The sequence below is a fragment of the Rasamsonia byssochlamydoides genome (genome assembly GCF_041956645.1).
Source record: "Rasamsonia byssochlamydoides strain NRRL 3658 unplaced genomic scaffold VTN77scaffold_24, whole genome shotgun sequence".
NCBI lineage: Eukaryota > Fungi > Ascomycota > Eurotiomycetes > Eurotiales > Trichocomaceae > Rasamsonia > Rasamsonia byssochlamydoides.
The window spans coordinates 46,073-59,948 of record NW_027192407.1 but is presented as its reverse complement, the minus strand read 5'-3'; the positions used below and the strand labels follow the sequence as shown (position 1 = coordinate 59,948).

Here is a 13,876-nt window from a genome sequence, read left to right as displayed (position 1 = left end):
CGGCTGCCCTAGTTTGTTGACCAGTAGGAGACCGTATAGATAGACCTAGGAGTCTAGAGAGAGAACTAGGGATGAATTTGGTCCTATTGTGTTGTCAAAATTATGGCTAACCAAGCCTAGTCTATATAGTAGTATAGTTGGAATATAGGTTACTCCTTGAAATAGAAGCAGACTTTACTCATAATAGCAAGCATAATAGATAAAGGGTATCTCAAGTGAAATGTCAGCGTCTGGGAAGATGGTCTCACCCGTGAAGCAAGTAACAGAAACAAACGAAGGAGATGGAAACTGGCTGACCACTATGATTTTTGGCATAAGGATCAGCCTGTTTTCTCATTTTCTTCATGTTTTTCTAATCGTCACTGTTTTCTCATATTGTATTAGGAGTTCTCGTTCTAGTCCTAGTCAAAATTCAGCCATCCTCTCATTTTTCTCGTCGACAAGAAAGAAGGAGAATAATGGCGAAGATAATGGCGGCCATCTCTAGTGCACTGCTAACAGTCTCATCGTTTGCTCCATTTAATGATTATGCAATTGCCAAATGTCCACCTACACTGAAACGATCTCAGACATTGGTACAATCGACTTGCCATGTCAAGGGGAATTTTGATTCTTGTGGGTTATATTGTATCCTGCCGGCCGCCCTCTCAAGGGACATTAGGGTCCCCCGCAAGACAGTATGCCATGGAATCAGTGTACGCAGCATCTATGATTCCAAGTTCATCATTGTTATTATTATCGATGGTCATCACGCCAACGTTGACAGCTCCATCTTGGTCAAGCAGGTTCGCGCAGACTACGTTGGCGTCATTGTCGAACATGTAATCCGCGATGTCTGTGGCAATACCCTGGATTTGACTTTGGTCAAAGTCATCAAATCTGGAAGTTGCAAGCAGAGTCAGTCTAATACAACTATAGGTATCTACCTGGGAATAGAAAGAGATTGCTCACGCCTGCTCATTATCGTCCTCCCAGAAGTAGGTGGCGACAATTCCATCATCATCATCATCATCATCTCTCTTTGTTGTGGCCCCAGATTTTGGACTGCTCCCAACAGGGTGCCATTCTGGCCGGAAGTGGACATCATGGAAGATGCCATCGACCGTGGTGTTTCTTTTCCAATAGACGTCCAGGTGCCGTGGGGAGCACCAGCCTTGAGTTGGCAGAGGGTCGAGCACGACTCGGTCGGCAGCCAGGCCTCATGGATTGCACTGGTGATGGTATCAAAACGCCGCACTGGGTTGGGAGTGCCGGCTGGCCCACTGGAGGCTCTGAAAAGAGTGAAAAAGCTGACAAGGACAGCAGACATGGCAACAATGCCACAGACGATGGGTCCAGCGGCACAAGCGTAGCTGGCAATCTGAGCATTGGTAAAGAGAACAGCCAAGGCAACCGCCGTCTGGGGGATTGAATCGGGACCGAAGGCGACATCAACTTTGGTCCAGTTGTGCGCCACAACATCAGTTGTGGGAAGAATGGTCACGTCGTGAGAGATGATGGCGACGTCTGCTGCTGGAATAGCAGTGCTCTGCGCGAGGCCCACGAGGCAAAGAGCAAGGAGGCAAGAAGGGAACTGCATCATAGTCAGCTAAAGATCTAGAAGCTTTGGAGATGGTTGATGAGTGATATCTCCTGATTTTCACCGTCCAGTAGCCCTTATTTATATCTTACTCGGATAAATGAGGTCGAGTTCGGTGAATTTACCCATGTACTCAGCTCCAATCTGATAGACAGTTCCTTACTATCGTCACTCAATCATGGTGGCATTCTCATCCACAAGATTCTCTACTATAGTATCATCGTATATCCAGCTGAAGGCGCTAGATGAAAGACGGCAGGGCTATGCATCCCATGCAAAGAGACCTTCTTTTCCACCAAAACCCGACGTATCGGATGCGAAGGAATACCACCTGATATACTATATACTTGCAGACCTAATGCGCTGGACGCCTGACTGGAAAATAATCTGGTTGAAGCGTGCATTTGCAGGTCTATGACAGATCTGCAGGTGGAAAGATGGGGATCAACCTGAGGGTGCTTGGCCCAGGATCAAAGGCCCTCTTATTATTTTATCTGCACTGTAAAGACAACCGCCAGCAAATGAGGGGATGATATCAAAAGATAAAAGATATTCCCAGAATCATTTAGATAAGAGCCGTCATTAGTATTACTGTTATCTCAAAGTCTTAGGAAAGTCAATTGAAAGGAATACAAATATCTCCCTCTCTATTTACTGAATCCGACTCTGCCAGTGTAACAGCTTAAATAATTAAAGGTAGTAGCAACTTTTATTACCTATTCTAAGCCAGGGAAAGAAAGAAAAAAGTTCTGTACTTACCTGTCATGGGCCAAATGCAATAGATTCTATTAAGCAGGCACGTGCGTAGGATAAGCCGGGGGCGAGAGAAACAGAAGGAGATCTAGTTCTCGTTATATGAATGATTAGACTTAGAAAAGGGGAACTCCTTATCGAAAGGGTATGCGTAGGCCTAGCAACCGGGAATCATAATATAGCGAAGATGAGTGCAATCCTTCTGCAACCACTCTAGTGCAAACATTCGACAACCGCCCTAGCGCAATTAATCTATAACCGGTCTTTTGCAGCTTAGTTCTATCTCCCAACAAATGCTCTAGCGCCACTTTACAACTGCTCTAGTGCTGACAGAACAACCAACTCTAATGCAAATACTCTAGTGTACGGAGTAATACTCTTGTACAAACCCACTAATGCCCGTTATAGAGCATTTACTTTATGCCTTGGATAGTTTGCTCAACCGAACAGTTTTTTGCCAGTCGTTCATCGACCTCTCGTAATCAATCTGATTGAGCAGTTCAACTCGAAATGACTCCTACAATTATGCTTAGATCTGTTTTTGGACTCTGGAAGTCCTTCATATATCAACCTACCGACTCACCTACTCCGGCTTCCGCCCAACCACAATCCCAATCCTCGCATCCGGCACCACGCCCGCCGCAAAACACCCCTCAATCTCCTTCAATAGCTTATCCGTCTCTCTCAGCGCGGTCTCCTCGTTCGCTACCTTCCCACTCCGAAGCAACAGCTCCGGCACCACAGCCCTGAACACTCGCAGCATCCACCGCTGCGCCCTCTCATGCAGCTGCGGCTGCGCAAGGGTGCTGTATTCGTGTCTGGTGACGTCCACCAGCCCGGCTTCTTTGCTCGCCTCATAGATCACCGCGGGCGCGCTGCTGCTGAGTCCGAGCCTAACTGCAGAACCAAGTGTTTGTTTTGCGATTTCGGAGAAGCGCGGGTATTCGTCTTTTTTGGTTTGGGATAAGGCGTCCACGTCAAAGTCGACCCATTGGATGTAGCCGCCGGGTTCTGGTTTTTGGAGATGAGGGGTTTCGTTAGCTGGTTTCCATCGGAAAGCAGAAGAGAAGAATCCAGTCACAAAAGTTCCTGCTTGACACTTGTGTAGACCATTTGAATGGCCACGGAGTAAACATGGGCCGGATATTCTTACTCAGAAGCGCTACTAAGTTAGCGACCACAGTCTTGTAGTCCGCTTCCCTGATACCACCGACCAGGAATCTGGCATGGACCAAATCGTAGCGATTCATATGCTCGGGCGGAAATGGCTCCAGCACGTCCTGAACCGAGAAATGTATGTCACCAGCATTAGCAGGAAACTGGGCAGGAGAGATATCGAAGCCCTGATAATATCGCGAACGGTCTGACGGGACCTCCTTCGTCAACAGCTCGGAGACATGCTTGAGCCAGATTCTATATACATGATTAGATTAGTGTTATAAACCATCTGAACTTCGCTCCAGGTGAAGAAGGTTCCTATTGTAGCCACTAAAAAGTCAAAATGAGGTCCGCGACTTACCCCGTCCCTGTCGCAATATCTGCAACAGCAAACAGACGGTCCTTCGATATCGATGCATGGATTGGACTTCCTCCAATTACGTCCACGAGAAACGTATGTTGCTCGTCAAGCCTGCAGCGATAGATATGTACATATGCCTTGTCAGTGGTGAGGCTCCGTAGATTGTTCATGGAGTACCTTAAATACATATATAGCACATACCGAGCAGACTCACCCTTGTCTCTCTTAAGAACATAGATCTCCTCCTTCTCTTGGGTCATTTTTTATCCGTGACTTGGCAAGCGAAAGTCCCTGTTGAAAGAAAGAAATGATAAAGAAAAAAAAATAAATAAAACAGCAGAGCAGTTGAGTCGAGCTGGTTTATATACCCGCCTTCAAGTGCGGGTTTCGGGGTTCTGGGGCCATAGTAGGTATGACTAGGTGAATTGCCGTAGTATGCATAAAATACATGGTATGATATTGTGCAGCTGTTCCAGATTCGGGCCGTCCGTATTATTCCTCTTCGCGGAGCTCGGCACGTGAGCCAGCGCTGCATAACTCGGTTCCGGAAGCTTGCTCGAGTTATGCACGGCTGGCTTATGCACCATCCGATGTGCCGATATGAACCTCCAGTATTTCGACTTGCGAATCCCTTGTTGCGCTCCCTTGGATTTTCTTTCTTTGTTTCCTTGCCAGATTCCTCCTTAGCTTCGACGGGCGCCTGTTCTCTTCTTGTGCTTCTGTTCTCGGCAATCTGTATCGACTTTGACCTGATCAACTGCCATATGGGAGGGCAAAAGAGCACCTCCGATCTTGAGGTTTCCAAGACACCACACTGGCGTCTCGTCATCGACCAAGCTGTGGTGACTCCTGAGGTGCAGAACTTCCCCTACGCCGGGTCGGGAACGTGTGATGACCCCTATGTTATCACCTGGATTCCTAATGATCCCCGCAATCCAATGCTCTTCTCGCCAGTGAAGAAGTGGATGCTGACGGCTCTGGTTTCTGTTTCAACCCTTGCTGTCGCGTTTGTCTCCTCTGCATACAGTGGTGGTGCAGCTCAGGTCATGGAGCAATTCCAATGTCGGTTCAGAAGTGGTCACGCTCGGCGTCTCCTTGTTCGTTCTAGGCTTCGCGATCGGACCGTTGCTATGGGCGCCGCTTAGTGAGGTGTTCGGTCGCCAAATCCTTTTCATCATCACCTATGGCTGCCTAACAGCCTTCAACGCAGGTGCCGCTGGTTCTCAGAACATCCAGACGCTCTTAATCCTGAGATTCTTTGCTGGTGCATTTGGATCTTCACCTCTGACCAATGCAGGAGGTGCAATTGCAGATATGTTCGATCCCTCACAAAGAGGGCTGGCCATGACTCTCTTCGCGGCTGCTCCTTTTCTGGGACCTACGCTTGGACCTGGTGAGTCAAAGTCTCTGGCCCTTCTCAAGTCGCACTGGTAAATCGTTTCGTCCTAGTTATCGGAGGCTTTCTTGGCATGAATGAAGGCTGGAGATGGGCAGAAGGTTTCCTGGCCATTTTCTCCGGCGCGCTTTGGCTCGTTGGTGCTGCGTTACTGCCCGAAACGTATGCTCCTGTTCTTCTACGCAAACGGGCCGAGAGACTAGCCAAGATGACCGGAAAAAATATATCGGAGTAAGCTGGATGCTGATCGACCAAGAAGCTCCTTGAAGGAGATGTTTGGCGCGGCACTATTGCGACCCTGGATACTTCTCTTTCGTGAGCCGATTGTGCTCATATTATCGATATACATGGCTATAATCTATGGGACCCTCTATATGCTGTTCCCTGCATTTCCCATCGTCTTCCAAGAAGTACGAGGCTGGAATCAAGGTATTGGGGGTCTGGCATTTCTTGGTGTCACAGTGGGCATGATGTTCGCTGTCGCTGCTGCTCTCTGGGATAACAAGCGTTACATCCGCGTTATGCAGAAGCATCAAGGGTTTGCTCCTCCAGAATCTCGACTCCCTCTATGCTTAGTTGGTGGCCTCGCAATTCCAGTTAGCCTGTTTTGGTTTGCATGGACAAATTATCCATCCATCCACTGGATTGTCAGCATAATTGCAACGGTTCCATTCGGGTTTGGGGTGGTCACTGTCTTTTTGACTGTTGTCAACTACGTGGTTGACTCTTACACGATCTTTGCGGCTTCTGTCTTAGCGGCCAATGCCGTTCTTCGTTCCCTGTTCGGCATGGCGTTTCCACTTTTCACCACTTACATGTATCACAACCTTGGTATCCACTGGGCTTCAACAATTCCGGCTTTCCTCGCCCTGGCCTGCACTCCTTTTCCTTTTCTCTTTTATAAATTATGGAAGCGCTGTTCGGCTGAAGTGCAAATTTGCCGCACAGTCGGATGATTTCATGCGGAAACTGCGCGAAGCCCCTCAACAGCGGGCTAAGCAGACGGATGAGAGCATGGAAGCCACAGAAGATATCAATGAGAAGGCGACGCCGCCCAAGGCTAGCAAGGTGACCAGTGACCGGCGCCAGTCAATGGCTTCCACGGTGTGCAATGAGGAGAGCGCATAACAGGAACCCATACGGCACTGATCGTGTTCATACTGGTCATTCCAGAGAGCACATGACACAGCAATCAGCAGCGAGTGGCGGATCAAAAGAGATGATCCGGTCAGTCACAGTGCAATGAGGTCGTTATACACGCCCTCAACGGCAAAAAGGCCTCTCTCGCGAACCAAGAACCCCCCATGTTACTAGTTGTTCACGTTGGCCTTGTAGGCATAGATAAAAAATTCGCTCGACGCAATTTTTGTGTGTGAGCTTTAAAATATTTCAATAAAACCCCTGTATTACCATCTCCGTAATAATTCGATTTTTCCCCCCCCCCCCCCCCCCCCCGCGAAATAGCCCATCCTTACTCACAGGGAACCTTTTTTTTTGGGGCGCTCCCAGATTGGCTTATAAGCAGCTCCAGTGGTCGCCCCAAATCCTACATCCGTGCATGGGGAAGAAGAAGCTTTGGCCATTGGCAGGCCCTCCCATGCTGTGGCCGATGAAGAGTCTGTCCTAGGCCGCCCTGGCTCCAATAGCCATGGACCCAAAGGATCAGCAAGGTTATGGTGCGCTAGCGGACAATAAATAATTGGTGAAAATTATGTACTTATTTGCAACTAAATATTATATATATTACCCGTAGGATTCTCTTTGCGATCGACGAGATCCTGCCGACAACGATAATAGACCGCCAGACGCCGTGGCCAATGGCTCCGCGGACCATCCTAGGTTGTCTGCCCAGCCCGATCGAGGAAGTAAGTAACATGTACATGTACATGTATTCTTCCGAACCCAGTATAGAGGCACGGTGTCAAAGATTTTCGAACCCCAGCCGGTGAATGGGGGAAAACACCCTGGAAGAGTCCTGCCAAGATGCCTGCCCTCTGCTCTGCTGGACACTTGGTGAGGTCCCAAGTGGGCGACATTGCCATTGTCCAATCTGGAACGAGGCGATGAAGCATATGCGAATACATCAGATATGAGACGCTTGGATGATGGGTCCGTTTGTTGTCTACTCATAGTTGTATACCCGGAAAGATGTCGAACTTTTTGATTGACGGTTGAACCCCACGATCAGAGATGGCCTCTCTACATGCCGAGTATCAATACATGCTGAGCACTAACTGTCAACTAGCAGAATCTCCCTTTAAGCATACATTATTTTAGTTTGATAATCACTCTGCTAATGTCATTGTCAATATTAAGCTAGATTAAACTATATGACTTGACTCCTGTGATGCAAGCAAATTGCAAGGCATATTCTGTGCATAACCATTGCATTCTACCCCTGAGGTTTCACCTAGACATTATAGGATTATCCACAGCAAGTATTGCCACTTCAAACTTCATATTTGCTATTTAAGAGGATGCTAGATTACTAGTTGCAGTGCAGTAATGTTTGCTAATTGAGTGGTGATGGGATGAATATAGCATCTGGATTATGTATACGAGAGGCTAATGCAGGTGTGGCTGATAAGGGGAAAACTCGAATGAAGTTGGTAATCAAACCTGACTATGGCCAGCCATTGATCCTATGGAGTTCGTCCAGAGCAGCGTGGTAGGCCCAGTTTTGGTCTCGAAATCTGATGTAGCGAGCTCGCTGCTGGAATATCCTTGGCTTGTAGCTTTCTGGCAGTGTGAAAAAAAAGGCTAAGACGAGCAGCCTGGTAGATGGGATTATTGTAACCCAGACTGTCCAGTGCCATCCTAGAGGAGAACTGACCATAAATGCACCTATGATGGGACTAAACACTAGGCCTATGAATGTCCCGGCAGTAAAGATCATTGCTACTAGACTCTGGCTATTTCCATCCCAGAAGTCAGTTAGGGTTCCCCCAGCAATAATCATAGGAGCGGTCCCAAAGAAACCACAGAGTGTGCTAGATATGAGGATGGTAGAAAGATTCGAAGCTACTACAGCAGGGATGTAGAAGATAACAAATCTAGAAAAGCTAACAAGGATGGGACTTTGTCGCCTGTATTGCTCTGATAGTGGTCCCCAAAATAGAGATCCTGCACTTGCGCCCTGAACCCCAAGGGGTACTTAAGTAAGCGAATAGGGCAACAGACATGGAGGGAGTAGGGAAGCCGGCTTACCAACACAAAGAGACTGATTCCAAGAGTGGCTATGGTATAGGAGACCTCATATTCCTGCGCCAGCATGTTGGCCACTGTACTAAAGTTGCTACTTGACATTATGTAGCACACTGTCATTGCAGAAAGCATTATAGTAATATAATACTTCTTCCTCTAGGACTAGTTTCAAGGATTACCAGGATTAGTTAGTCCATTCCAGGTGGTTAGCAGGGCAGATGGATGCAAAGGTTCAGAGTTGATTGATGACTCTAGTATCTATTCTTCTACTCCCGGGTTGACAGAAGGGTTGTTTCCCCAGGCTTTGGTAAAAGAAGATAGTGGAGTGGGTAACTGCATCATGGTGGCTTGACTTTTGTGGTGCTCCCATAAATGCTCTAGGGGAGAGTAAACTCCAGAGGGCTTTATTCATTAGGAAGCCATGCCCAAGCCAGGTCTGCTCAGCCCCATTTAGCTGGTCAGCATCTGGAATTGAGCAAGCTAAAGATAATCGGTTTTGTCAGGGTGGGGGAAGATAATCCACAATAGTGTAATCCAATACATGGAACAGGGTTTATTTTTGGAAGGAAGCCAACCCTCTCCCTCCCCTTTAGCAGTGGCAGAGTTAGACAAAGGGCTAGAGATCTCAGCATCCAATCCTGGACAGAAGACTAAAAAACAGGGAAAAAGGACATGGAATCAAATGCTTATGGTTGCAGCTATACATTCTTGTTTTTCTTGCTCAAAGGTTTTAGCTGTCTATATTGCTTAGGAACATCCTTATCCTGGGATCACTTCCATACATAGTAATCATATAGATACCCTAAAGCCAATAATAGCTTATCCTAGTCCTATTAACAGCTGACTATGAGACAATATCAGCTTTGGCCAGTCTCACTAGGCAAGTTGGAAGAATTTCCAGATAGATTCTACTTCAGAATTATGAAGATGGCTGTCGCCTTAATAACCACCCATGGTTCATAGTGATTTTTATTGCCTCCCACCTCTAACAATCCTTCAAGCTTGATCTTCTGTTTGTTTTGTTTTTAAGGTTCAAACTCTGACAGTCACTAGGGATCCTGGGAGTACTGGCTCTAGGAACAGAATCCTGAGTTCCGCAGTTACTACTATCTGCTGGCTTCTGAATTCGCTTTCCTGTTTTGCTACAGCAATGCCTGCAGATGAGCAGCATTATGCGGATGCCTTATTGAGGAGGGTGGTCAAAAGCCCACCGTGGACTATCCCAGGATAATAGCATACCCTCTGATCCACCAGTAAGCTGACCACTGAGTCCAAATTCATGCCCTCGTCCAGGACCTTTGGGTCAGGATCAGAAAGCATTTCAGGGTGGATGTAACGGCCGCTGGCACAAAGCATGTTGGTTATATGCATTGCCTTCTTTTCGTGGAGGTAAGATGGACAGGAGCCGATATTAACACGCAAATGTGCGAGATGGCTAAGAAGTCTGGAAATTCAGGAGCTGGTGGTCGCTCCCGCAGCCTACTGTAACGCTGGTGCTGACTTCCCTGCTACTCCCCCTTGGCTCCTGCAAGCTGTCTCCAGCTTCCCTTTGATTACTCAAGTGATAGATTAAAGCAGCCATGCTAGCCCAGCAGAACCAAACCAGATATAATCTATGTTCAATTTGGGCGCAGACTATAGTAGGTAGTTAGCTAGCAGATAACAGGTATTTGACGTTTCAACCACTGAAGGCTTGTGGTTAAACCAGAGATCCCAACAGACCTTGCCATAAAGTCATTTGCAACATGGCCTCTTCTGCCCCTGCCTGTCGCTTCACGAAAAACCCGTTCGAGCAATGTCCCATTGAGATTCTCTTGGCCATCACGAGGCTCAGTCCTGACCTTTCATCTCTACACAATCTGATCCAAGCATGCCCTCCCATCGCACATGCATTTCGTAAGAATGGCCCTGAAATTGTTGATTCGGTGATGAGGATCAGTCTGCCAATGCAGATCCAAGCAATCATCCACATCATAGTGCTGATTCGGTCCTCCTCACTTGCAAGTCCCTCCCTCGACGAATTCATCCAAGTGTACGCGCCGCCCACGGCGAGTCCCAACATCCCCACGTCTCTATCCAAGGCCACATCGCTGGTCATTCTACATGGAATCCTCACATCTGCCTATCAGATCTGGCTTCTCACCCATGCCTGTCTTCAGTACTATATCAACCAGTGCATGGCGCATCAGCTCTCACATCTTGCCGACTCCACGTCAACGGTTGAAATCATTGGCAACAGCCTTAAGTCAGGAGCTGACGAAGAATGGCGAGAATCACCAATGTACAATGCTTCTATACAGGGTCGCAGGTACCAGCTGCACAGCTCAGGACCTCCTTCGGAAGTCGAGGAGCAGCGTGTTGCCCGTGCCTTCTGGCTGGTGCAGATGCTCTATGATCTCCAGAACGCTGCCGAGTCACAGTTGGGTTGGCCAGAAGAAGACCTCAACCGACTGAGAGACATGGACGGCGAGCAGCTGGCCAGCGTTCTGCATGTTGAACCGGAGCAAGTCCCTCGCTAGCTTATTTTAATGTACTATATTATAATGATTAGTTTATTAAATATTATTTCATAGAATCTGCTAGTATAGATCCCTATAGTTTAGATAAGGTAAAGATAGACTTGAAATATTACTTTTTAAGTAAAATATTATAATTAAATTATAAAATTCGTGACTATAAACCTAGAGCTTTTTTCTTTCTCTTAAACCCTAAAATAATCAATATTGAGGGGTTTATTTTTAGATATATTTTTTTACATTATAGACTTTAGATAAAGATTTTTTTTTCTTATAGAGAAAAATCATTTAACTATTTTTCTAATTTTAAAAATCTATTTTAAAATTACCCTTTATATATAATATTTTTTTTTTCGAATAAATAAACTGGGTCCACAATACGCAATTCTTGCGGGAAAATGGGCCTGGATTACCTAGGTAGGCAGTTACTCATGAATTCGTTTCCCCTTAGCCTAAGAAGCTCAGTTACTAAATTCTGGAAGAATTGTTTTTAACAATACTAATATATTACAATTATTGTAGCATTATTATAGTGTCCATAACCTTCCATGCTTAGTCCGAGGAATGCCCGTATCGGGTCACCTGCAACGGTGGTCCGACAGTTTCTGTCTTGCATGACTCCACCCGCATGACACATGCCCCTGGAGGACATTCACACTCCACTCCGACATCCAACACCCCACATTTCTATTAAATGACAATCTCCATGTTGTCATCTGTTACAGGGGTAAGGACTTGTTTCCATTTGAGGTTGGAGATACTAGTCAACTAAATACTAACTTGGTATGCCTAGGAATTAAGCTACCCCTGTTCCCAATCCGATCCGTCGGCGCTTCGCCATTCCTGGTCGGTTTGATCGTTTGTTCCAAGGGTCTTCTCTGTTGTTCTGCCGACCCCACGCATTACCTTATTCGTCTTATTCTAATGGGGTGTTCTGTCACGAATTCCTTATTATTGGATCCATCGTCCTACCCTGATTCTTTTTTTGTCGCCTCTTCTTTACAGACAGTACTCCATACTGACAGCCACATAATGATATAATGATGGCTGGTCTGTGTCCAATTATATCTGACACCACTGTCTGTATCATAATCATCCGATTGCAACGTTCTCCGACAGATGGAGGATCTTTCTGACTTTGGTCATGAGTCCGTGAGAATCGGCCTAAGCTCTGTCTCACGTCGCTGGTTTAGACTCGTTTAGTACGGAGTACCTTTGAGGTAACCGGCTTCTAGCTGCAGCATATATTATAAGATGGAGGTCGCGACTCGAGTTCAGTTTCGAACACGCTCACTCTACAGCCAACAAACACAGTGAATTACTGCTGTGATCCTTCTTTTCATTCTTTAACCAACTTTTTAATCAACAGACTCTGGGAGTCTTTTTATTATCTTCTATATCGCATTCGCTTCCTTTCCTTTCCTTTCCTTTCCTCCTTTCAAAATCAAAATGGCGAAAGGCACTCTTAAAACCTTCACGTTGGCTTTCTTCCTGCTGAACTGTGAGTTATCCTAATCCCGTCCTACCTGCCATAAATCCATATATTGGATGGACGTTTCGATCTTGTCATGACACCAACTAAACTAACCCATTGCTTTTCACTTCTTTTCTTATAGCATCCCTCCTCGTCTCCGGCCTGCCAGAGGCCACCAAAGTATCCGCTGCCGTTACTGGTGCCCGAGCAGCCCCTCAAGCAAACCCCAGCTTAATTGGAAATGGACAAGGCAAACAATTCATCACGGGAGCTTGTGCCAGCGATGCAGACTGTGCTTCAGGATGCTGTGGTTTCAACACCGGTCTCTGTGCAGGTCCCGTCGTTGCTCAGGAGCGGGATGGAGGCTGCGGATTTGGGAACCCTGAACCCAACGATAATGCTGCTCGCGCATTGACCGCAGGGACTGGAGCAGGAGTTACTACTACCACTGCCGCTCCTGTTGCTGCTACAGCCGCCACCAAAGTCTCTGCCGCTGTCACTGGAGCTCGAGCGGCCCCTCAAGCAAACCCCAGCTTGATTGGTAATGGACAAGGCAAACAGTTCATCACGGGAGCTTGTGCTAGCGATGCGGATTGCGCCTCAGGCTGCTGTGGCTTTAATACTGGTCTCTGCGCTGGTCCCGTCGTTGCGCAGGAACGGGATGGAGGCTGTGGATTCGGCAACCCTGAGCCCAACGACAACGCTGCTCGTGCCCTGACAGCTGGAACCGGCGCTGAAGCCACTACTGCCACGACTGCTGCTGCTGTTGCTGCCACGGCCGCTACCAAAGTCTCTGCTGCCGTCACCGGCGCCCGAGCTGCTCCTCAAGCGAACCCCAGCTTGATCGGCAACGGTCAGGGGAAGCAATTCATCACTGGTGCTTGTGCCAGCGATGCTGACTGCGCGTCGGGCTGCTGTGGCTTCAATACAGGTCTTTGTGCCGGCCCGATTGTTGCGCAGGAACGCGATGGTGGTTGCGGTTTTGGCAATGCCCAGCCGAATGACAATGCAGCAAAGGCGCTGACCGAAGGCACCGGAGCTGCTTCTGAGACCACTACCGCTGCAGCAGTTGCGAACACTGAGGCCGCTAGCAAGACGATTCCAGCTGGCGTCACCGGTGCCCGAGCTGCTCCTCAAGCGAACCCCAGCTTGATCGGCAACGGTCAGGGGAAGCAGTTCATCACTGGCGCGTGTGCCAGCGACGCGGACTGCGCGTCGGGTTGCTGCGGCTTCAACACGGGATTGTGTGCAGGCCCGATCGTTGCTCAGGAGCGTGATGGCGGTTGTGGCTTCGGAAATGCGCAGCCGAATGATAATGCGGCGAAGGCGCTGACTGGGCAGTGAGCAACTGCAACAGGGTGCTGATGTGGCTGTTATCAGTCTGTTAGGTGTCTCTTCCATGCAGGTCGTGGGGACTCTGGCTGGCTGAGTTCAT

At 47.8% G+C, this 13,876-nt stretch overlaps 6 protein-coding genes across 6 annotated transcripts; 3 read left to right on the top strand and 3 right to left on the bottom strand.

Annotated features, from left to right (window-relative positions):
• Nucleotides 1-647: 647 nt before the first annotated feature.
• On the bottom strand, nt 648-1,582 carry VTN77DRAFT_3424 (uncharacterized protein; the record flags this gene model as incomplete). Its single annotated transcript, XM_069419371.1, has 3 exons — nt 648-879; nt 952-1,044; nt 1,104-1,582. 3 exons carry the CDS (start codon nt 1,580-1,582, stop codon nt 648-650), a joined length of 804 nt encoding a protein of 267 aa, XP_069278448.1.
• A 1,333-nt stretch (nt 1,583-2,915) lies between these two features.
• VTN77DRAFT_3423 (uncharacterized protein) lies at nt 2,916-4,111 on the bottom strand (the record flags this gene model as incomplete). The annotated part of the gene is made up of 4 exons (XM_069419370.1): nt 2,916-3,343; nt 3,486-3,745; nt 3,852-3,962; nt 4,053-4,111. 4 exons carry the CDS (start codon nt 4,109-4,111, stop codon nt 2,916-2,918), a joined length of 858 nt encoding a protein of 285 aa, XP_069278447.1.
• Nucleotides 4,112-5,519: 1,408 nt separating this feature from the next.
• On the top strand, nt 5,520-6,203 carry VTN77DRAFT_3422 (uncharacterized protein; the record flags this gene model as incomplete). The annotated part of the gene is made up of 1 exon (XM_069419369.1): nt 5,520-6,203. One exon carries the CDS (start codon nt 5,520-5,522, stop codon nt 6,201-6,203), a length of 684 nt encoding a protein of 227 aa, XP_069278446.1.
• Nucleotides 6,204-7,064: 861 nt separating this feature from the next.
• VTN77DRAFT_3421 (uncharacterized protein) lies at nt 7,065-7,314 on the top strand (the record flags this gene model as incomplete). Its single annotated transcript, XM_069419368.1, has 2 exons — nt 7,065-7,112; nt 7,159-7,314. The coding sequence occupies 2 exons, from the start codon at nt 7,065-7,067 to the stop codon at nt 7,312-7,314; spliced, it is 204 nt and encodes a 67-aa protein (XP_069278445.1).
• Nucleotides 7,315-10,196: 2,882 nt separating this feature from the next.
• Nucleotides 10,197-10,970, top strand: VTN77DRAFT_3420 (uncharacterized protein; the record flags this gene model as incomplete). Its single annotated transcript, XM_069419367.1, has 1 exon — nt 10,197-10,970. The coding sequence occupies one exon, from the start codon at nt 10,197-10,199 to the stop codon at nt 10,968-10,970; it is 774 nt and encodes a 257-aa protein (XP_069278444.1).
• Nucleotides 10,971-13,041: 2,071 nt separating this feature from the next.
• Nucleotides 13,042-13,842, bottom strand: VTN77DRAFT_3419 (uncharacterized protein; the record flags this gene model as incomplete). Its single annotated transcript, XM_069419365.1, has 1 exon — nt 13,042-13,842. One exon carries the CDS (start codon nt 13,840-13,842, stop codon nt 13,042-13,044), a length of 801 nt encoding a protein of 266 aa, XP_069278443.1.
• Nucleotides 13,843-13,876: the final 34 nt, after the last annotated feature.